This window comes from Rhea americana, unplaced genomic scaffold, assembly GCF_003343005.1.
Source record: "Rhea americana isolate MKP2758 unplaced genomic scaffold, rheAme1 scaffold_94, whole genome shotgun sequence".
Classification (NCBI taxonomy): Eukaryota; Metazoa; Chordata; class Aves; order Rheiformes; family Rheidae; genus Rhea; species Rhea americana.
The window spans coordinates 1,675,016-1,700,554 of NW_028187133.1; the positions used below are offsets into that span (position 1 = coordinate 1,675,016).

Consider the following 25,539-nt stretch of genomic DNA (forward strand, 5'->3'; position numbering starts at 1 on the left):
ATACCAGTTGCTATTGCTTATTTTGTCATATTACAGTACTGTACCATGAAAACCATATAGTTTAAGAGTTGATCTTACCACAGARTAAATCATTTGTTTTATTATAAATGCTTTCACTGATTCGTTARTCTTATTTCTAGCACACACTGGAATATTAGACAAACTTACTGTAGTTAGATTTTTTTTTTCATTTCATGAAGGATAAATAAAAGTATTTGAGTTGAACATTACTACTGATTCTAATAAATTAGTATCCAAATTTCCTAGTAGAAATGAATCAGCACCACTTTAGTCACACTACAAACAAAATGTAACATCACAGTCCCAAAGATATTATAATCTAAACATAAAAGAAYAGAAAACAGCTGTTGCTTAAGTCTTGACCATTCAAGTCAGTTATTGAATCCCAAGATGAGTGCTGGTAACTTCTTAAACTACTGTAGTAAGATCATTTGCTTTGTGCCCTTTGCTATTTGTTGAAATCATACTAGTGCTGAAAAAAATGGACTAAGCTAAAGCAAACGGCTTCTTCTTAGCATCTGTAGAAATGATTGGTCAGGGAAGCAGAGAACACTGAGGGGACCCAAAAGTTTTCCCATACAATAGGAGAACAAAACAAAACTTCAGACATTGCTTCTAAAAAGAGGGCATGCTCTCTGAACCCTGCTTATAGGCCTAGACAGTAGGGTAAAAACCCTACTGCAAGGACAGAAAACTAAATGCCAAGGGAAAATAGGAGGAAGAAGTGATACTTTTCAGATTCTGAACAGCTCCAATGCTCTGATCATAAGCAAATCAAAGAGTTTCTCATGCACGTTTCCTTACTTTTACATTAAAAAGTAGCATATGACCTTCGCAAAGTGAAAATTGCTTGTTACCTGCCACTTTTCACCAAGGCACTGAAGTCCACAAACTGCTTTCAAAGGCAGCACTCCGAAAGAGTGTGCTCTATCCATCCAGCATACGTGGTAAATATTGGAGCCAGGCATAAAGAGGCCAGGACTGCTCAGGTGGCCTTTGCTAGCTGGTTCCTTTTCCAAGGAGTACAACAGAATAGAGCTTTTGGATTTGCAGTGTTATGTGCCAGGTCTTTTGATTTTCTACAGTACAGATTCTCCACATCCCTTGATTCATCAAAACAGTTTGCTTTCACCACAGATTTTCATTAGGAATAAAGAGAAAAATAAGGGCAATCTTGAGAACCTTTTAAAATAGAGTATCCTTTATTCTATGAGTAAATTTCTTCCCTTTTCATGTCATTAAATATTACCAAATAGCCTGCTACTGTTTGTTTGAAAATGCTTTAGTACAACATAGCTTAATCAAGCTTGTGACCATCCTCTCTTTTCTTCACCCCCTCTTTCTTGGCATCCAGTATTTAGCTCTTATTTTTGACTCATCCCTTTCTTTAATTTCACAGGCTCCCATGGTTAGTTTCTGATCAAGGTTCTTACTCACCCAGGGACATCCATAATTCTTTCCAATTTCTTTTGGGGATTCCCTGGAGAGCAAGCACCAAGTAACATCTTCACTTTTCACCTAAAATAGTTTTATGTTCCTCTCATATACAAATTCTTGTGTCTCAATTCAGCCTGACTCAATTTGTCAAATATCTATCTAAAATCCAAAGTCTTAGTTATCAAAATTTTCTAACTTTATCTTGTAACTGAAGAAGAATATCAAGTTCAAAATGTCTATTTTTAAAATATTATTTTTACAATTCTTCAGTAAAGATCATAGCACTGTTTTACCACCACAGGTAGTTTTTACAATTAATCTATTTTCAGAGTTTCTTTCAAAAGTACATCAGGAAGTGTTGAATACAGGCACTCTTTTCCATGGAATAAGTGTATAAAATGCAGGCATTAAAAAAAAAAAAAAAAAAAAAAAAAAAAAAAAAAAAAAAAAAAAAAAAAACACCCTCTGGCAGAGGGGCAGAGGGGAAAGATCCCTAATTAGGAGCAAAGTATAACTTAAAAACAAAGGGGACAAAAAGTGGAAACAACCCGTAGCTTCTAGAGTGCAAAACTAATTCCATTAGTGTTAGTTTTTTTTGTTTTCAAGTTTATGTTCTTGTATAGGACACAGCTCTGAACATTTTAAATGTATTTCACAAGTGGAAGCAATTAGACATACATCTTGTAAGCATTTTTAGCTACCAAGAAGTACTACATTTTAAATTGACTTTGGGAGTTAGGTCATATTTAACAGACTATTAGAATAGTAGTGATGCTAATCTGGGCAAAAAAAATGCTAAGAGACATTTAAGCAAATAATGCAATATTAGTATCAAAAGAATCCAAAAAATACAAAGGAAGAAAATTTTGCAAACAATTTTTCGATTTTACAGTTTACAGAAAGTAGAACATATCTGTGTGATCTGAATTATTCTTTTAGTGTTTACCCTTAGAAACCAAAAAAATTAAAGTTAAAAAATGATGACTTGCAAAATGACTCATAGTTCAGGATTATATCCACATGCTTAAAACGGTAAGAGACACAAAGCCAAAACATCATAAAAATGACAAGATGGTCATGCTTTATAGCTATATAGTTAAACATGTATTTAAGATAAACAAACTGATAGAAAAAACCCACACAACTAATACTATCATTTTATGGCAAAATTTTCCTCAAATACTGAATTGCAGTTCCTACAGTACTGCATGCCACACTATCTGAACTCCCTATAAATGGGAAAAAAAAAGAAAAAAAAAAAGAAAGATATGGACATAAAATTGTGAAACTACCAAATGCCAATTTTGTAGTGCTGAAGTCTGTGTAGTATCCAGAGCTCTTAAACAAGCACAGCTCGCAGAAGAGAGACCCAGTGAAGAGTCCTGACTACAGAAACTTTGCAGATGCTGAGAACAGAAAGTGACACTAGTGTATTAAGGTACACACCCTTTTTTACATACTTATGAGCCCTAATGAGAATGCAGATGAACATGTCTGCATGGGTGCTGCAATATCTATTAAAAAAAATCTGATCTTACAAAAGAGTTGTTTTCTTTATCACCTTTGTGAACTAACACTTGAAGACACAGTTAATACAATAATACAAACTATTGGCTGAAAAGGACACCAGAAAACAATTTAGTCCTGTTACAGAATCAGTAAGGTTGCAAGAGACCTCTGGAGATCATCTAGTCCAACCTCCCTGCTCAAGCAGGGTCACCTACAGTATGTTAGACAGGATTGCATCCAGGCGGGCCTTGAAGATCTCCAGAGACTCTGGGCAACCTGTTCCCCCTCCTCCTCCACTAATCAGGTCTATTTCTAGATGAGTCCTAATATCTCCAAGAACAAAAATTCTATGTTTCTGGGCAACCTGCTGCACTATCCTCCTAGCAGAGAAGTTTTTCCTGATCTCTGACCTGAACATCCTATTTCCTATATGGGACCACTATCACTTGTTATATCCTTTGGCACCATCAGGAAGTCCAATACTGTGTGATGCTTGCCTTTCAAATAGCTGTAGAAAACTTCCTCATGACCATCCTCTTCAACAGAACACACAAAGCTAACTCCCTCAGCCTCTCCTCGTAATTCAGGTACTCAAAGTGCCTATCCCCAGTAGCCCCATGCTGATACTCTGCCATTCTCTCCACAATCCTCTTCAGTAATTCACTCTTTCACATTATCCACCATTAGGCTAAGTCCTCCATCCATCAGCAGACCCACATTTTTCCCAGAACCTCCTTACACAACTAGCCTACTTGCAGAATCCCTTCTTATCCTTAATGCCTCTTGCTAGTCTTAGCCCTATCTGCCCCCAGTATCCAAGAAATTCTTATAAACAATTCTTTTGCTGCCTGTCCTTGTTGCCATCTCTCATATGTGTTCTTTCTGAGTGCAAGTTGAACTAAGATGTAATTTCACATGCTGCATGTATTTAAAACACCAAGGCATAAGCAGGCATTCTAAAAGAGAAAATTAAGAGTAAAACACGCAAGAGGAAAAAAGGCTCAGTGCACAGGCAAAGTGCTATAGTACTTTGATATGATTACGTATGACAACATTTGTCTAACTTTGAAATAATTCCTGCTTGAGATTTTAAACAGAATGTCACGATACTGTAATTTCACCATAAAAACAGGAAAATATCTTTGAATATTGAAGCAAGAGTATGTCTCATGCATTTGGACAAAGTTTCCATTTCTATAAAATTATATTAGAATATTAACACTATACAAATGCTTCCATACCTTCCTGGATGCGCTATAATTGTTTACTAACAATACAATTACAAATGTTTTAGCAATTGAAGTCTTGTAGCCTGTGAGCATGTGAAATCCCTAAGCACAATTTTACTTCAAACAAAATACATTTTAACTAAATATGTTCTTTATTTTTTCAGTTTAGTACAATTAGTATTAAAAATTACCATTGAATCAAAATAGGACAAAGAGCATCCAAGTCACAGATAAGATAATTATTTAGCCTAGAATAGTCCAATTACAAAATACATGCTATGCCCATTTGAAAAAAATAGGCCAGGATTAAAATATCTATGCGGACATAATCCTCGGCAAAATGACCTTTTTTGAGGACTAGGTAATTTAAAAGTCACAGGCCAATACGAACAGCTGCCAATAAATGTGCAATGCATTAACAACCAATGTTCTGTAACCTTCAATTATATGCACTTTTCACACTTTTCTATCTAAGCTTTCACCTCCCCTGATACAGATCTGTTGACGTATGCCAAAAATAAAACATCACTGTAAGAAACATCACACAAAGAAGAGGCGGAAAGCCTAAAACCAGTATCTCCCTTCTTTATAAGTAAGACGAAATAAAAGCAAATCACAGATTCACAGAAATAACAGAAAAGATCTACTTGGTCATCTGTCTGTCCCTTGATACTTTGCAAGTTATAAGGTTTAATGTATTTTGCCCTTTTGCAGGTTCCTTTAAAACAGACAATGTGGAAGTGTTGACGTAGTTTTTTCCATTGCTGACATAATGTACTGGAAATAGCCCCACCATTTTTGCAAAAACAAAATGAATGCAAATTACAAGCTGCTTAACATACATATCCAATTTAATATCAGAATATGCAAAAAGGTTTTGCATAGATGTAGGATAAAGGATCTCTGTTAGTTTTAGTAGCTAGTGCTAAAAAAAGCTAGTTTTTTTGCAAATCTTCCTTTCCCCATACAATAAAAAAAGGGAAGACAAAAAAAGACTGCTTCCTGTGATACTGCAGGCTGTTCTACTTACATAGGTGCGTAGCAGACATCAAAAGAAAATTCAAGTTACTCAGTAATTACTCACAGAGAGCATGATTTATAAAAAGCTAACCTAATTGCTCTTTAACTTCAAATGGTGAAAGGCGTGCTACTGAAGAGCATTTTTGATGCCAATATGATGAATGGTAACAAAAACACAGAAGGTGATCTGCATTCAGAAGTATTCAGTAACAAGTTATGCAACAGTTATGCTTTAATGATTTTTCATTCACTGTTCTTAAAGTTCAACCATAAATAAAGAAACAGAAATGCACTAAAAGCTATTTTTCCTATTTTGATTTACACTAAAAGCAGTAAGACATGAAACTGCTCCTATGTATTAAAAAAATGCTGGTGAAGAGAGTATTTGTTTTTTGAAACAAAATAAAAACACTGTATTTGAGGTATGGTTGCATCATGCAGCAGAGCACCACAGGAGGCAAACATTTACTAGATCTTCATTCAAGTGCATTGTTGTCTGGATGGAGCTTCAATGCTTCCATTTCCAACTCATTCAATATCATTTCCATGATTTCAGAGCATGGTTGTACGTGTACTTTCCTTATTGACCTTCAATGTTAAAGTAAATTTCTACCCTATGAAATACTCAAAATTCAACTGGGTAAGTACATGAGCAACCCAGTCTACCCAGACTTGCTCTGAGTCAGAGTTAGACATGGTCATCTCGAGAGGTTCCTTCCAAACTAAATTTTTCTGTGATTCTAAATTCGTTCTCTCGTTAGCTGCTTGGTTTTCTCTCTCCATACGACATTATTAAATAAACTCTCACAATCAGTATAAAGCTGTATAAAACAGTCATCTGTATAAGAAAGAGATCAAATCTATATTTAACTTGAAAAATACTAGAGAAGAGTTTTCTTACTCTTCATCCCCAAACACATTCAAAGAAGCTAGAAATATACAGGATATTATACACTCTTAAGGGAAAAGTAGGCTTTTTCAACTGTGTTGTAGAGCACTCTGTTGGTTCATGTTTTCAGATCTCTCCATAACCCCTTTAAAAAAGTAAAATGGACCCCATTCAGCAGGCTTCTTTTCCAGAAAGAGCATAGAGCACAGGAAATATGAAATAGGGAAGACACATATTGATTAGCATAATTTGGAATTTGTTGAGTTTTGTTCATAAAGCAACTTATTAACTTAACTTTTAAAGTTTTCATAAAAGTTACAAACATTTTCTTGTTAATTCTCAGAAGCAGCAAAATCAGCTAATTAATTAAAAATTAAACCCAGCTAATTAACTATTTTTCATGTAATTTAAGTTAAAATTTCTGTTACACTGAAAGAATATTTTTCCACTTTTTTCAGTCAAAGCCAATCCCACAGATAAGTCATCTGAAAAAAAAATGTAGTTAAACATTCAATTGATAAAATTGTTTTATCTGTATGAAAAAACATATTTATGCTTTCTGTTTATGCTACCTGAGATGATTAAGCAAAGGTTGTAGTCTCTCATCAGACTGTATGGAAGGCAGTGATCGTGCTGTCAGCTAGAAGAAAAGAGAAATTAATAAAATATTATCTTCAAAAAATTAGCAGTATACAGTAGGAACGATGCAAGAAATCACTCAATGTTATTACTACTTTATGCAGCATTAAGACATTTTCTTCTATTAGAAATAAGTACAGTCTTTTGGAATCTGAAATTAACACAAATGTTTATAAATTAAAAAAGTTAACAACAAAAAGGTAGTTCTATTAAATTTAAAATATGTTATATGAATTAAACAGCAAGGCATCTTAGAAAGTTATTTACTTTTTTCAAGGCATACTTGAACTACATGTCATGTTCTACCTAGACGGCCTGCTAGTAATGGTATAATGCAAATATAGTCCATTAAGCTTTATAATATTTATATTTACATATGATAATTTTACATAATATTTAGCACTATATGACTTTTGATATTGACAAGACTCCCTGTACATTGCAAAATGCTACCTTTTTCTTGTAGCTGTTTCATGACTATTTAAAATCTTACAGTTTTCTTTGAAAAAATTAATGTACTGTTCTATAAAACAAAGAGTACATGTCACACTACTGTGAAATACTAGGTAAATGGTTATAAGCAGATTTCACATAGAAGTATTTTTCATTTACTTTAGTTCTCTACACAGATACCTACCCGTAAAAGTTAAAAGAATAACAGTTCTACTGTTACTACACGCATCTACCAAATATAAGAGATTTAATATCTCATGCATTTCATGATTCCATACCTTACACAGTATGGCTCTATTTTGAAAGTTATGTCCACAAAAATGTAGTATTTTGTGCATTATATAAATCACTACCAAGTTCTTAAATACTGAACAGATAACTTAGAATACACACACAAGTAAAGATAAGCACTGAAATAAGACTAAATAGCAGGCTTCAGCTTTTATTTACAACCTGCAAAAAAATATACGCTAGAGAAACTGTACCCACTGTTTGGGTATAGGGCTTTTATTTGTAACTGTAAGAAATTCCATGCCAAACTCCATCATATAATCTACTGTACAGATGAAGCCCCAGCTTCATCTATACAAGGTACTGAACTGATAACAAGAATCATCTTATTAGAGAAAAAAAACACACCATCTAATAGGTTAGGTATTTAAAAGACATCAAAACACTGTCAAGTAAAAAGCATAGCTCCAAGTCTGTAATCATGTTGAAGCAGTTAAATTTACAGGGAATATTAAACACCGTAAAGTTAAGATATTTCCAGTTCAGAGGCCTGGATGACATGAAGGCTGGACAGAGTAAGCCTCAAACAAAACCACGCAGACATCTTCAAGCAGATCTGAGATAATAAAAGCTGTGGTGTGTGAAGCAGCTTATTAAGCCAAACTACGCACCATGTTATCAGTATCACACAACATTTAAACTGGGCAAGGCAGGGAGAACAGGAGGAAGAAAAGTAATGAATAAACTGAAAGCTGAGACAATGCCTTAGGTTTTGTTTAAAAACAAGAACTACTACAATTTTGAGTCCAGCCTGATGCTAGCCACTAGATATTTCTGTTTCAATTCCAATTCCCATGAGCAAAAAAAAAGGGGGGGGGGGGAGAGGAAATCAAACCAGAACCTTCAAACATTTGACATGAGCAGAATTTCCAAAGGAAGCAAGCTTTCTAAAATTTTGACAAACCTCAGTAATCTTTTCTGTGCAATCTTGTAAAAGCATAGGAGCAAGAAGATGAGTTTTTCTTTTCCTGAGTTCCAGGAAACAATCATGTTTCAAGTGTGCACTTTGCCACATGAAAATGTCATTCTGTCTGTTTGCTATGAGCCAGTAATGTAGCACTAAGATGCTAATGATCTGAGAATGTATGAAGGAGGCAATGACTGGGAAATCATACGAATATCAGAATAATTTAAGATTTGGCAGAATAATTTAAGATTTGGCAAGTGTATTTCAAATAAGGAAAGTTAGAGGATGAAAAGTCATTGGTGGGTGTTTAAGAATCGGTCTGTTCCCCTCCCTACAAAAATGAAACCAGTACACGAAAAAGCATATTACTGAAGATTTCCTATGGACCAAAAAAAGGRGGAAAAAAAGATAGCTTGCCACTAAGCCTGATATTAAGCAGCAGCTCCACAAGATCTCAGAAAAGCAAAGACATTTTTACATACAGCAATTAAGAAAAAGATTATCATAGCTCAATTAACTTGTCTTGATTCTTTACGAGTGTGTGAATTTCTTGATTTTCAGGTTATGATGTAAGAGCTGTTTTTAATTCTAAGAGTCTTTCCGGGGGCAAAAGAAAGATAATTTTTATTTTTACATAGAGTTTACTTTCTAGATAAGATGTCCTAATTAGCTGTATTATCCAAGGTTTTAATATGCCATCAGACCATGTGATTTTTTTTTTAATATGTCAAGTTCTATTCAGCAAAAGTGTCATGCAAAGCATATGAAGTCGGCACAGAAAAAGGTTTTGACAAAGGTTACTTTTAGCTGAGGCAGGCTAGTGAGTTATTCTAGGCTCTTTCCACCATTAATCGGGGGAGGGAAATAAAAACAAAAAACAAAAACACACACATACACTTTAGGAGGATGAACTAGAGAACCTAAAATATAAAGAAATATTCTTCATGGTAGTTTATCAACTGGTAAGTACTCCCAGAACAACTGGGRGTTCCTCAAGACACACTGTCCACATGCACATCCACAACCTGTGACTTCCCCTCACACAGTTACTAAAGCCCAAGGTTGTTTTTTGTTTTTTAAACCAGAAATACCTGGGCTGGTGTTCACACTATTTCTTTCATAATTTAATAAACATAAGCAGGCTTAGTGTGATTTTACCTCCTCAGCTCTTTTCAAACCCATGCACCCAAGATTACCTAAAGTAGCGTTCCTACTTAAAAAGGAAGGCGAATGTATTATGAACGTGCCCAGCACCAGTATCTCCCAAAGAACATCCAGTCCCTGAAAAGCTAACTCGCTTTTTTTTTTTCCTCTCTCTTTTCCTCCTCCAAGAAATTTTTCACTCATACTGTAAGTAACTCCAAGCTTTCCAAAAGGTTTACTTGAGGGCGCTTGCAAACACTTTGAAAGTGAACAGAGGACTGCTCTACCACACGCTAAGCAGGTCTTGGAAGGACACAGCGCTGGTAAAGGTGAGYCTGCAATGCCCAGCAGACACACTAAAGCTCCTGGGAACACAGGCACTCCTTAGACGTGCTACCTAGATTATTCAGCCGTTATCCCCATGGGCAGTTCTAGCTCAGGCATCTTATCCTTACACGCTCCATGATTTAGTGTATTACAGTGTGAGTTAAAATTGGACATAGGTTGGGAATTTTACACAGCAGAARAGACAAGATTTTCCTGAAAGGTTTTTCTATGTTTATTTTTGCTGTGATAAACTAACATATTTAACAAAGCATAGAAGGAATTACTCTAACAAATGTAAAAATGAAAATAAGGTTGAAAGACTGATTGTTCAAGGAAAACATAAAAACTAAAAGGTTTAAAAAGCTCAAAAATAAGGAATAAAAAGCAAAAATACTTAAAAGTTAATTAACTCAACCACCCTACAAATTACAAAAAAAGATGCAAGCAAACTCCAAATCAAGATCTGTTAAGAATCCCAGGATGCAAAGAAATGTTTCGTGCACTAGCTATACTAAAGGATTAATAGACTACTCTGTGAACTATTAGTAGGAAAAGAAAGATTAATTCCTTTCCAAGTAAACATTTTTTCTCAATATTCTCACTATTTTACAGGTATAAACTTTGTCCCAGTTTAACAACTTAACATTTCCAAAAATCATTTGATATCTTTTCTGTGAACTCCAATGCTTTTTTTTAAAAAAAAAAGCTACCTACAGCCTGAACCACAAGCAGAATCCTGTTGTGAGGAAGTTTTCATAAGGTTATTCTACTGCATTCATCATTACCAGTTACATCCTCACATATTTTAATAAACACCAAAAATGATTATGTTAGGGACTTAATCTCTATAAATCCATGCTTATCTCTTATGAGATTAATAATGTAAAGCCACTTTATTACACAGTAATTTTTTATTTTATAATCGTGAATTTCAGGGCTAGCATTTTCCAAAAAGCTTTAGATTTCCTCTGAAAATGAGTTATAAGATTCGCCATTCCATTTCTTCATAAACTTAACTAGTTCTCCCTGATCTACCAACCACCCACATTTCTGGCCTTTTGTGTACAATGCTAATCTGGCTCAAAATTCAATTTAGATGTGAGCATCTCTGGATTGACAAAGTTAGTTATGTGCTATCTTCCTCAAACAGATGGATATTTAATGGGCTTCTTCACAAGGAATAAAAAAGCAAGCAGTCACGTTCAATTTTTTTCCTAAGAACAGTATTTGTGTTTGATCATTTCATCAAGCCACTCAAACAAGCCACATCTATGCTCTATGTCAGTTGCCATGTGGTAGGTGGGAGATCCTGAGGGAGGAGAGGCACAAACATTCATTACACATATCTGCTTATTAACTACATAACTGTGCATCTTAAAGAGTTTTCTAGCAAAACCAAGATTTGGTGACAGTCAATGATTATCACAATTGCTTATCTCCTTCTACCTTATTCAAAACATGAGCTAATAACTTTGCTTTGGCACAGATTAAGAAAAACTCTGATTAAGCAGGAATTTCATATTTTTACAAATTGAAATTTAGACTTAATGTAATTCATTAAGCTAGGACAGATTCACCAGTACAGCAAGAGAAGCAGAATTCTCAAAAGGGGAAATATAAGAACGYAGAAAAGTCCTCGTTACTTCTACATTGACCAAAGAAATTTAAGCAAAGCTCATACATGCTAATTTTTTTAAGCTAAGTATGTATGTAAGAGTTGAATTCCATTAACTTGCAATTGTATCACATTGCAATCCCCTCTTTTTTTTTTTTTTTTCCAGTTTCACAACTTCAGCTTTATTGTATCAATAATACAGGCCTCAACACTGACTGTTTCCTCTTCCAACTTTAAAAGTCACAATTCTAATACCAGAGTAGTGTTCTTGGTGTCATGGAATCACTTTGCAGAGATGTTTACTTACAGTTTATAACTAGAAAAAAAAAAGACACTGAACGGAATCTTTAATGGTTCAGGCACATAGTGCATAAAAAAWTTTTATAAACTAGTTCTCATATGCTTCAATGAAAATTTTTCCCACTTCCCCACTAAGTATATATCTAAATTCATTTCACATCAGTAAGATACTCAGGAAATTTTAACTTGTACACAGATTTCATAGTTTAAGTTAATTCACCTTTATCTTACGTGAAATCAAAAATGGCTGCTACTGGTCTGTATAAAATCTACTAAAGCTGTTATTTCCCTTCTGCATTATAACAGCTCCTYTCACGCAGGGCTGTAAACTTCACTATTAGCAGAGCCAAGTTTAAATAAAATGACAAAATCATATTCCAAAATTAGAGAAAACAAATGAAGAATACTACAGGTGTTTGACAAGAAGCTATGATAYACAGGCTCAAGAAAATCACTATAAATGAAGACTTTTAAATCCTTTTTAAAAATAGAAGCTTAATCCCATCTAGACAGCAAAAAATGTGAAGTTCAGTCCTAACTCCTAACAATTCTCTAGTAATCTAGAGACCCGACCTGGAGAAGCTGCTCCAAAATCAACAACTAYAGTCACCACACTGATTTGAAATGGTACTAAAAAGCTGTATTATGTTTAGCTGTATTAAATTTAATACACTAGTCCAGAGCACATTTTAGATGCTATCCCAAAAGTGTTAAAATAAAATGCAGGAATACTTTATACATACAACATATACTATTATAGCAGCTATTTTTTTCTTAAAATTGCGCATCTCCCCTCCCTATAATTTTCTTGTGCAGCTATTCTTACACTTCACTACTCCATTATTGGGCTTCAATTTTTATTTTGGAGAGAGCACATCCATGTTAATTCATTCTCTAGTTTATTCTTAATAGCTCTAATTAAACAAAGTAGTACCAAAAGAACATAACTAGTTTTTAAGTGCTGCTGGGGACAATATAGACAACATAATTATGTAGTTCATAATATTATCCACAAGTGTTTTATGCCATTAGTATAACCGTTTTCAAGTCTTGCTAAAAAAACAGTCAAAGGCTTAAGACTGGTTCTCCTCCCACAGGAAAACTAAAGTAGACTAGAAGTAGTTGACTATAAAGYAGTAACAAGATAGAACACTGCAAAACTCACAGATGAAAAAAAGTGGAAAAGTGACCAAAGGGCAAAAGAAATGACAAACAAATCTGCAGTTAAGACCAAACAAATTTTGTTGCAAGATTTAAGATTAGCAGGCTACAAACCTTGGGAGAGCATGAAAAAAGGAAGAACAAGAGACTTGTTGCACAGTTCTAGTAGTATCCTAARTTTCCAGGTTAAAGCAAATAAATTCAAAGTACCACTATTTTCAAAAGTGTTCATTTTCCATGACAAAACTTCCTAGGTCTATCATTATTAAAGAGCTGTCTCCTTGTGGCAAATGTGAATTTTCACCTGACTCTGTGAAATCTTCTAAATATCTAACTCTAGATTCACAGAATCATAGGTTGAGGTTGGAAGGAGATATCTCTACCTTTAGAGATAATCTAGTCCAACTCCCCCTTGCTCAAAGCAGGGTCACCTATAGTACACGGCCCAGCAGGTCTCCATGGAAGGAGACTCCACCTCTCTGGTCAACCTGTTCCAGTGCTCAGTCACCCTCACAGTACRGAAGATTYTCCTGTGTTTCAGTTTGTGCCCACTGCCTCACATCCTAGTGCTAGACACCACCGAGAAGAGTCTGGCCCCATCCTCTTGACACCCTTCCTTAAGGTATTTATAAACATTGATAAGATCCTCCCCCTCAGTCTTCTCTTCTCCAAGCTGAAGAGCTCCAGCTCTCTCAGCCTTTCCTCATATGAGAGATGCTCGAGTCTCTTCACCATTTTAGAAGCCCTTTGCTGGACTTGCTCCAGTCACTCCATGTCTCCTGTACCAGGCAGCCCAGCACTGGACACAGTACTCCAGATGTGGCCTCACCAGGGCTGAGTGGACAGGAAGGATCACCTCCCTTGACTTGCTAGCAACGTACCACCTAATACAGCTCAGGATATCATCAGTCTTGTTGGTTGCAAAGCAAAGCTGAGCACAGCTAAAACAGAATCTTAATCATCTTGTCCAAGCTCCCTGCACCTTCCAAATCCAAGCCTACCATCCAAGCTAATAAAAAAGGACCTCTGAGCAAGTTATTCCTCCATTTTCCCTTAACACTGAAATCTGCAATAAAAATGACATTCTAGAAAAAATGCTAGATGAAAAGCAGTATCTATACCTGAAGTGTTTGAAATTCATACCTGTGTATAAACTACATATTCATTGCTAATTACACAGATGCCTCTCCTAAAAAAAAAAAAAAAAGACCTTGTTGACCATATGAACCAAGCAATTTCCAGTATCAACATTTAGACTGAAAATAGACAAAGAAATTGATCAAATTCAATAGCCACAAACAGGACAACTTTCTGAAAAAAACACACACTACTAATGCAAACTGCAAGTTTGATGCATCTAGTGCAAAAGTTAAGATTAAATTGGCAAAATAATCCTCCATTTTGTATCTTTAACTTCTATCTTAATCTTCACTGGGGATGACAGAAGTCGTACAATTCCTTCCTAAAAGCTTTTGAAGCTAAACTAGTGTTTACTTAATAGTTTCATTGTCTGATTACAAATGTTTGAATCTTTGTAGCAGCAGTATCAGCAAAAAATGCAAAGAAAAATCCCCATGACAAGTGTATTATGCACTGATTTCAAGAATCCAAGAACCAAYATTCCCCACAGTCCATGCTGTAATTCTTCAATTAAATATAAGCAATGCAGTAGTGAGAAATAGCTGCAGCAAGTTTCTTTAACAGAAATTTTGATGCAGCATGAACAATTTAAGCTCATCTTAAATTTCAGTTAAACAAGCAGCAAGCAAATTTTAGAAATTAATATTAGGAATATAGTTACCACAGGGTAAGCGAATTGGATCTTCAAAGTTTTTCTTACTACAATGGCTCTTAAATCTTCCTGTGATACATACTGGTGCACAGAAAGATGCAGGATTAGGTAGCTAATAGGCATGTTTTGTGAGGAAATTTCTATTTAAAAGCAGACAAACCACTGTTCTCCCACCAGTGAATATTTGTTCCTATGATTCAATGTCTTTAGTAGTATATGCAATCCCTTCCTGYATTTCTGTTCTTCAGCACTACAGTAAAAAAAGTAGATAGCTCAAACACAACCAAAACAAAACTGGACATAAGTTCAACTTTAGCTTTCCAAATAAAAGCTTTATATAATTCTTTATTGTTTTAATGTAAGTTAATTTTCTTAAAGAAAGAACATTGTGCATATCAATGATTTGTTTGACATGTTCAGGGTGAACAAGATGCTAAAATGCTTGTTTAATAAACCTGTATGGATTTAAAAATTCTCAGGTCAGACTTAAAGTAGTTTAGTCTGATTTAATTTAGTAGTAAGATTAAATAGATAACCTATGTTAGCCTGTCCTAACTAAGGAATCAGCCATACAATGTGTTTCCCATTCTGTTTTCTAATATTCACTTCATAGAATATGACCATTTTGTTAAAATATGTCTTAATGTTGACCTCTGCTTTTTGTTGGATCATCTGAAACAAGTTTTCACTATTCACTGTTGCTCTGAAACATTTAACTGGATAATTTTCATATCTGCTCTGAAAAGGATGTGTTATATTACATTATGGTTCAGAAGAGCGTTAGTTTTTTTGCCAGAATGGCTACAATGGCCTAGTCTGTTGCCAAAAGGAAAACAAGCATGAAAATAAAGGCTGTTTGCTAGAACTGGTTTTAATTAGTATGAACTCCAGGATTCAGAGGAAATATAACTTTGGTAGTAAGTSTTTAACAGAGTGACTTTCAACTGAGGATGGAAATTGATGTTGGAGAAGACAAGAAAAAAAGATTTTAAACTGTGGGCTACTTCTAAACAGTTTGCAAAGCACAACGAAAAAAAACCTGTTATCTTGTAGGCTGAAATATACTGATGTTTACACCTCTATGGGATTCTCTGAGATTTATAAANCAGTGCTGAGATCTGTATTATGCTCATTCTTTGAGGAAGACAGATGCAGAAAAATCTAACTGCAAAAATATTTATATGACAATTTGTCACAGTGTTGACATCTAAATTTCCATATATAAATTATACATGAAACCTGTTCAGCTTCCCAGTACAGGAGACCATTTCCTGGGTAATTAATGTTCTGATTTATAAAAAAAAAAAAAAAAAAATAAAATAAGAAAAGAAAAAAAAAAGGTGAAAACCTTGCTGCTAACAAACCTGCAACCATTCAACCATTGTTTGTGTAGGCAGTAATAAATATACCTTAGTTTATTGACCAGTGGTAACAGATGAACAGAAGATGAATATATGAACTGAATACAAAGTACATGCATGGCTTTATGGATATAGACTTCACAAGAGCCCTCCCAAGGTGATGTTTCTCTACATTATGCCACTATACTTCTGCAAGGTCACGTTATGATTACCTCGATTTTAAAGCTAGAAGCTGCTAATGCTACATCTTGCTTTAAATATTGATAAAATAGGGACTTTTTTATGCAATGATCAGTCAGAAAAACAATCTAGAYTGGATTTGAGCTAAAGTAGGATCTCAATAGATGACTAGTTAAACTGAGCAAGGGAAAACCCCTTCACTTGTCACRCACACATACAGATCCCTACAATTTTTCCTGAAATTTGTCAAAACCTGCTGTTAAGAGTTCTGATAACAGTGATTCATCTCCAAAGACTAACAAGCCTATTTTCAGGATTTTAAAATACATCTATGTAACAAAAAATTTGGACAAAAAAATGTTAACTGCCCATTTAATTCTCAGCTTTCTATTCTGCATGAAGATAGAGCGCTGAGGTGCTGCTCATAGCACACTTGACAATTCTGTAACACATTGCTGAACAAGTCACAGCACAACTTTGATGTTTTCCCTCCTTACAAACTACAAGAACAAATTATGTCAAAAACATGAAGAAATCATTATGCTGTACATGTTCATCAGAAAACAGAAAATCATTCTTTTCACACCTTTCACTGTGGTCTATTTGTTCCTGCTAAATGCATCACCCAGCTGAGTTCAAGCKTGCACACAAATAATAAATGTACTTGCAACAGCAACATGCAAAGTAACAATATGCAGTTAGAAGTCATCTTCTCTGAAATTAAAACACAGATTTATGTTCTAGCCTGGTAATTCAGTACTACTTACAAAAATTCAAGTGAAATTAAAATAAGAGAGACCATGTTTAGTACTATTTATTTAAAATTACTATGCACATCAAAGGGGCAACACTTGGTCCAATCACCTCTTTAATATTARACAAGCATTTTTCAAACAGTTGTCTTCAAATTAATGTGTAGGAAACATTACACACAGAATACAATACACACATGCAGTTACCCTTTTCATATTTAAAGTATTTAGGATCAAAATGAGACAGGTACATATCAAATATCATTACAGTAAATAACAGGCCTTTAAAACTCAGTTTTCCCTTATGTAGAGCCCAACTGCATGTTTGTTAATGTGCACCTTCAAGAAAAATCCACAGCATTTAACGGGACCGTCTATCATACCTTGACATCTTGCTCCTAATACTAATCATTTGGATTGCACTGGGAAATAAAGACTTTATTTATCTTCAGATATGAAGATTTTATTGTGCCTTTTGTTCCTGAATACAGTCTAGTGGGGCAAGCATTAGTCACGAAAAGGCTTTACAATAAWTTTTTTCTTGATTAGAAGCATTGCTAATGAACAGGAATTCACAAGCTTTATAACATCTTCAACATAACCCTAAGGTTTTTTTTTAATAGTTTTAAAGGATATGAACTCTCTGATAGCACAGCCTGTTTTGGCATACTGTGTTTTAATGCAATAAGACAAAATACTCTTTAAATTAAAATAAAATTTATAAAAGTTTCATACTAGGGGGGGAAGTTTACATACTGTTTTCTTTTGCTTTTTTTTTTTTGGTTAAGACATTTTACAATGATTACTTTATATGGTGGTCTTGTATACATTTCAAAATTTATACTATATAGCAGTCAAGCAGTAAGTAGCCATGAAATCTACGCTTTGTCAAAAAAAGTCATTTAAAGATAATTAAAAAGTCTGCAATGTCCAACTAATTTGCACAGTGCCTCATGCCAACAAAAACTGATTGATTCTGGAACATCAACTGTCTTGCTAATGCTGTAACAAAATGTCACAATGCAAATGCTATGCAGCTAGGGAACCTGAAATAAGAGAACAATATTTACATGCTAGTATACTGCTGTACCTAGACAATTGACATTTTAGCACTGATCAGTTTTCTTTTGAAAAAAGTTTGTTTTTAACCTTTTGCAACACATTACAAGTCTCAAGCACTATACAATAATAGTAAGTATTTTCACTAAGGTTTTTTTAAGGTATTAAAAGTTATTTCAGCAGAAATTGCATGGAAATACACTTGATAAAAACATTCYAGCTCCTTTTGTATGGATTGTGTGCTAATACTTCACATAGAATAAATATATTAATTGTTTGCTTTGTTTTTTTAATTAAAATGTTTTTGACATTCAAAAATGCTTTTTGCAATATACAAATTTAACGCATAAAATTAAAAATACACTTTATAATCTCAACTTTTAATTTCCTTTTTGAATCTAAATTGGGGGGATGGAGGTGCAGTTACCATCTATGTAGCACTTAAGTGCTACATTTAATAAATTAAAATCATAGATATATACTTGGTCAGTTAATTCAAGCTGCCAAGGGATGAAATTTCCGAAACAGAAGAAAATCGATTAATACTTAAGAATTTCATTGCTACCATGCCCTAGCTATTTACCTAATACTTTAAAAACTTTGAAGAAACTGAACTCTAAGTTCAGTTCAGCTTTTCTCAGATGCATTCAGAATAATAATTAATATTTTCCTGAGGCATTTGCTTCTAAAATTAATTGACTTAAAGTTTTTAATTTTCATATTCACATTAACATATGAATAGCATTTGTGCTGAAGATTAATATTTCATCTTTAAAGTGAAAATTTTCAATAATTAAACTACATTTAAATTTATAAATGAACTGTTTTTCTGCAATTGTTATTACTTGTGGATATACTCATTTCACTTGCACGTTAGAGTTAAATTATGTAAATTAACTCATCTCGTGTGGTTTTTTGCATTCTAATGGAAAGTTAGAGTTGACACCTACCAGGACTCTCATTAGATGTTTTCCCYCCAAAACAGTTTATTAATTCCATCCTTCTTGCAATATTGTATAATGTCTTTCAGAGTTTAATTATATGTAGATTGAAGTAGCCACTTAGAAAGCTACTTTGTCAGCAAAATCTAAATCTTCTGTTAAATACTACTGCTTTTCCACTGAAGGTTCTTCACTGAAGTTATCAACAGCCTCATCAAAATCTTTAACTATTTCACTACTGATTTGTCCTCTACCAATACTTTTCTCAACTTTAATGTTTTGTTTTGTTCTCACTCATCTTAATATCTAGTTCCAGATATCTAGTATTTTTAAAACAATCAATAGAGTACTAAAACACTGGCCTTTACAAAACCAGAAAGTAGAATCATTTACTTTTTGTTTACTACAGATTGCTAAGACATGCAAATATTTCTTCATCTCTTCAATACTGCCTACTGTGTATGGGTTGCATGCCAATTTTGTTTCTTTTTTTAGGGGTACCTTTTGAGAAGGTGCTTCCACTTTTTTCTGTCTTTCTCTCATTTTCACAGACTAAATACTGATTCTGGTTTTCCAGTAATCTGAAAAATGTTCTTCAATTCAAATATGAAAATTGTCATTTTTATTAACCTGCTCCAATGTAGCACCATTCAGGAGGAGGAGAAGATAGTTGGGAGCACTGAGAAGGCAGTGACTTCAAGACTTTAACTTTTTTTTTTTTTTTTTTTTTTTTAAATCACCCCACCTCCACTCTCATTCCCATCATTCATTAGAAGGAAATTACAGAGACCAACATCCCTGCATAATTTAAGAGACACTAGCCAATTCCACAGAGAAAACAATTGCTAGAAAGCACAAAAGATTAATTATTGCACCCTTAAGCACCTTTCACAAAGTCACTCTCAGGAACCATGGCAGGTTTTCCATCAAAAACTTTTCACATAGCACAGCACAAATGCTCAACTGTACCAAAAGTGCATTAAAAACAATGCTACAAACATGCTAGGAAAAAAAAAAAATCCAGTACTAGAGACTCTATGAAGTTAAAAAAAAAAAGAAGAAATTGGAATTTATATGTTTATCTACCAGTCAGTTCAATTAAAATCTCATTTTCCTTAGCAATCATTACTACTACACAGCTTCATCTGTTGCTCTTCAAAGTAGAGCATCATACATATCTCAGTATCYTAAGAAAGGAGTTATGCAACTATCAATCTTGATAAGCCTTATTAACCAAGCAATATGCCATTCAGAAGGCACTGCAGGAAATAACTGGTCTGCCGCTTTGACACTCTACAGCAGAACTACGATTTAAAATAAAAAATAAATAAATAAATAAATTAAAAAAAAAAGGGAGGAGGAGGGAGAGAGAGAGAAGATGTTTCATTTATCTGGGAGCCAAAAGTTACTCAATCTCATAGAGTCTTACTACTGCACTCAGTTTTCCATAACTGTCAAAAATTTATTACATTGAGGATCCCGTACAAGAGCTGTCCTGAATTTCGCGGTAATTTAGCTTCCACTAGTATGAGAATTTATTACAGCTACAGTTTGTACATAAACAACCTGACTCACACATGACCACAACAGAATACTTTTGCTTGGTTACACATATTTTACAAGGGGTTTTTTTGGTTTTATCTTACTTCTTTTAAGAAGCAAAATCACTTATTTCAGAGCCCCTCTTGTTAGCCTGCAGGAGAGTTAAGTCCTAGCTTCCCAGAAGTTCAACCAGCAGTGATTATATTCTTATCTGTAGTGAATAACTGAACATGTGACAGGTCCTTAYATTTCTTGCTTCTAAAAAATCAGCATTACTTTGAGTCTACTTATCAGCATTTTCAAATATTTTACTTAATCTCAACTCTCAGCAATAGCAATGACATTCCACAAACTATGATGAGTAAGAGCTAATATGTAAATATTTTCTTTTCCAAAGGACACTATTCCAAAAGAAAGAAAACGACACTCACATTAAGAAAATGCCACCAACATGCAATTTTTTAATTTGATTATTTGAGTTTGCCAATATATACATACACGAACACACACATGCCAGATCTGTTCTACCTGCTGACTGATCTCACAACAAGAGGGTCTCTGTGGTAGCTGGACTATAGCTGAGCTATTCCTTCAGTAGCCCATCAATCAATGAATGAAAACCAAAACTGTCAGACATCATCTTCATTATCTCCTGTTTTCTAGGGCTAGTGTGTTCAATTTATTACCTCTCCTGTCTTTTGTCCTAGCCTCTTATGCTGMATAGTTGTTAATCAGATGGGCTCACAATCCGCATATCCTTACACAAGCACATTTCCCATTGTGCTTTCCCATTGCAATTTAGATGCATTTTCCCCCTTGATGCTTACCAGTAACAATAGAAATAAAGAAGCCATATTATTTATGATGTGAGTATTAACAATGAACACATTATTAAGATAGAAGGTAAGAGTAAAATGAATGTTTATAGATGAGGTAAAGGAGAAAAAAAAAGAAAAAGAAAAAGAAAAAGAAAGAAAAAAGAAAAAAGAAAAAGTCACAGGAAGAAACCCTTGGGCAAGCTGAGTCCAGACTGACACAAAACCTCAGTTATAGCTCCTGGAGCGTGAGGACACATTCATACTGTTTCACTACCCAGCTCAGCAAGGATTTATGGATCTTCAAATATAGATACAGTGAGAGTTGAACATTAGAAAAGCAGTTGTGGACAAAAACCTCTCCCTGATCCCCTTAAATAAAGTGCATTTCTCTTGAATTAAGGGCCTGACCTGTTTAAATTAGTCCTGAATGCAGCAGTAYTGTAAAGCATGGAGCATACTAATGAGTAAGTATTCATATCCCACTAAGAGGCAGTCTTTAAGATATCTGGCATAAGGAGATGGAATAAACTCTACAAACTGACAGTTCTCACTAGTTTTGAAAGTACTGAATATGTATATATAATTACAGAAATACATTTTTAGTATCTTTTCATCATTACTTTTTTCCTCCACTTCTTCCCATTCTCTCCTCCACCATTATTACTAAAGAAAATGTATGYCCACTTTCCATGTCATTGTAGTTTATACTGATAACACAAAAAGGGAGACAATCATATCTTCATAAGATGAAATAAGACTGCCAATTAATTTTGTAATAGGCCTGTAAATAATTAACAGATGTTTCAGTCTATCATGAACATCCATATTGCCAGATTTAAACCAGCAAAACCCTAAATAATGTTACAATTTAGCTGAGGAAATTAGTTTAAAAGTACAAATTTATAAAATCTAAGATACAATGATGAAGCAAATACAAGACTTATTCATTAATGAATTTCTTTTCTGTCACATTTCCATATCTGTACCTAAATCAGATTTGATTTTTGCAAAGGAGAGAACCAGATTTCATGGTCTTTTATTTAAAAAAAAWTATGTCCCGTAACAACATTGAAATATTACTCATGTTTTACAGATACAATCTATTAGAAGCACATCTATTCCTGTTACTTTTCTCTCTAATCCTCAATTTTRTCTAGATTGGGATTTAGTGAAGGACAAGGATGAACATCAACTATCTCAGGTGTCCAACAAAAAAACCCTCATCTATCACACGCACAAAAAAACACCCTGAACCTGAAAGCTAAAGACTCTTCAGGAAAGAGGGACAACTGTACAGAGAGCTACCCAAAAATGATCTCCCTTAAGGGAGATCAAAATTTTATATACAAGCTGGCAATCCATTCCTTCTTGACTAAAGTAGGAAAGCAATTCAACCCTTTCCTAAGATGAGTACTATAAAAAGCAGATGACAAATTMTATCATCACAACATTGGATTCCATGTTTCCATTCTCTTTCAGTACAACAACTAAAATAGCTTGCTTTTGACTAGACATCACCTTTCTTTTTAGAACAAGCATAAAAAAAAACAGGTTTAGCATACTACTTCAACATCAGAACAGCTCTCAAGTGAACTTCACTAAATTGTAATTGGGTGTGTTGAGTGATTTCTTCCAAAGACCTGTCAAATACATACATATATATATATATATATGTATGTATGTATATATATATTTATATAAACACACACATACATATGTATAGAAAATTTGGAATACACTGATGACAAGCCCTAGGCACACCTTCGATAGTACTCACAATAATCAAAACTGCATTGTTCTTAAACTTTAAAGTTCACKTTTTATAATATTTTCTTCAATGGTTAAAAGTCATATGAAAAACTCCAATCAATTTTGCACTGAAAGCTAGCTCTTTCACACTAAACTGTGGCCTCACCAAGACTTAACCATATAAAATATTCAAGCAGGAGAAAAATTATCTGGGACACAGACAATAAGGTTACAGAGGTTGAGAAGATAAAACTGTTTTCAAGTATGTGCTGGAGGCCATTGAAAAGATTAGGAGAAAATGGAAAACAGGTCTGATAAAATGCCAAAGCAATCACAGTCACCCTACATGCCACATACAGCATTGTTTTAGGAAGCAAGGATTAATGGGAAATTATTTGTCTAAAAGATTATCTCTGCTCTTTAAGGTCAGCTCAATAAGTCAAAATGGAAAGGCACACAYAACAAAACAATAACTTCTCAATTTTTTATTTCAAACTTTATGCACCTAACACATTTTACCAGTCACAGGTGAAAACAGCTGTATATTATCAAGGGTTGAAGCCTGCCTAGAAGTATCACTCAGAGAATGAGACCTTGACTACATATGTCCAGCTCTAACTCATGAGATGATTCAAATATGCACTGAGAAAATGAGGAAAGCATAGAAAATTGTTAATAGAAGGCTTGACCAAAAGCTCTGGACCACATTTGCGCTGCTCTAATGGCTTAGAGATATGCAGGAAAAAAAAGAAAAAGGAAGCATGGATGAACTCTTAACAGCTTTATATTCTTACAACACATTTGAACCAAAGCCAGAAGATGATAGCAACTCAGGTAATAACAGCAAGTAGGATTTAAATAAAAGTCAACAAGATTAGCATGACCAACCAGGCCAGCAGCAGTTTATACTAAGCTTTTATATTAGAAAAAAATAAATAGTGAAAAATAATAGCCTGGGGTGGAGGGAGAGGACATATCTACAACATCCAACACTGCAAAAAGCTGAGCCCAAAGGGGAACCACATTACACATGGAAACCAGGCCGCCAGCCAGGTCTTGGACYCCTCAGTCAGCTGGAGTGTCTTGTTCCCCAAGTGGTGTCAGTCACAGCTGGACCAGGAGGCAGATGTTTTGTTTGGTGCAAGTCTGTATTCCACACAGAACATGTGAGTGGGTCATAAACAGCAACCCTACAACAGCAATTGCTATTCACCTGTACTAGTGACAAGTTATACAAACTAATCACTCAAGTCTRAAGACAAAGAACAAAGTCTAGTTTAAGGTCTATGGTGGTGTCCCCCAGAGCTCAGGACTAGGGCCAGTCTTGTTCAACTTCTTCATCAATGACCTGGATAAAAGGACAGAGTGCTGCCTCAGCAGGTTTGCTGATGACACCAAACTGGGAGGAGAGGCTGATACACCAGAAGGCTGTGCTGCCATTCAGAGAGACCTGGACAGGCTGGAGAGCTGGGCAGAGAKGAACCTCATGAGGTTCAAAGTGCATGGTCCTGCACCTAGGGAGGAATAACCTCATGCACCAAYACAAGTTGGGGGCTGACCTGCTGGAAAGCAGCTCTGCAGAGAAGGACCTRAGAATCCTGGTGGACAAGAAGTTAGCCATGAGCCAGTAATGTGCCCTTGTAGTCAAAGTGGCCAATGGCATCCTAGGTTGCGTTAGGAAGAGTTTTGCCAGCAGGTCAAGGGAGGAGATCCTGCCCTGCTACTCAGCCCTGCTGAGGCCTCATCTTGTGTCCTGTGTCCAGTTCTGGGCTCCCCACTACAACAGAGACATGGAGCTACTGGAGAGGGTCCAGCGTAGGTCTACGAGGATGATCAGAGGGCTGGAGCACCTGCCCTATGAGGAATGGCTGTGAGAGCTGGGCCTGTTTAGCCTGGAGAAGATAAGACTGAGAAGGGATCTTATCAATATCTACAGATACCTTAAAGGAGGGTGTCAAGSGGATGGGGACAAACTCTTTTCAATTGTGCCTARTGACAAGATAAGAGGCAATGGGCACAAAATGAAACACAGGAAGTTCCATCTGAATATAAGGAAAAACTTCTTTACTGTGAGGATGGCAGTGCACTGGAATAGGTTGCCCAAAGGGRTTGTGGAGTTTCTGGGGACACTCCAAATCCCAGACCACCTGGACATGATCCTGTCTAACATGCTCTAGAAAACCCTGCTTTAGCAGGGGGCTGGATTAGATGATCTCCTGAGGTCCCTTCCAACCTCAACCATTTTGCAATTCTGTGAACTAGAAGTTAAATTCCTTGTCAATGGAATACAGGTTCGTTCAAATTTTGAGAGGTAATTCAGAAACTAGGATGTATACACAGCATACCACAGTAGTACAAAGTACARAAAGGAAGACAACACGTGTATGTTACAGCTATCATTTTA

General features: G+C 35.0%; 1 protein-coding gene across 1 annotated transcript in view; it reads right to left on the reverse strand.

Moving 5' to 3' along the window:
• The window catches only part of PRIM2 (DNA primase subunit 2), a 112,534-nt gene that overhangs the window by 44,387 nt on the left and 42,608 nt on the right, over positions 1–25,539 (reverse strand). Inside the window, exon 7 of the mRNA XM_085324895.1 lies at positions 6,678–6,745. Within this exon, the coding sequence (XP_085181021.1) occupies positions 6,678–6,745 (68 nt within the window). The remainder of the gene's footprint in view (positions 1–6,677; positions 6,746–25,539) is intronic.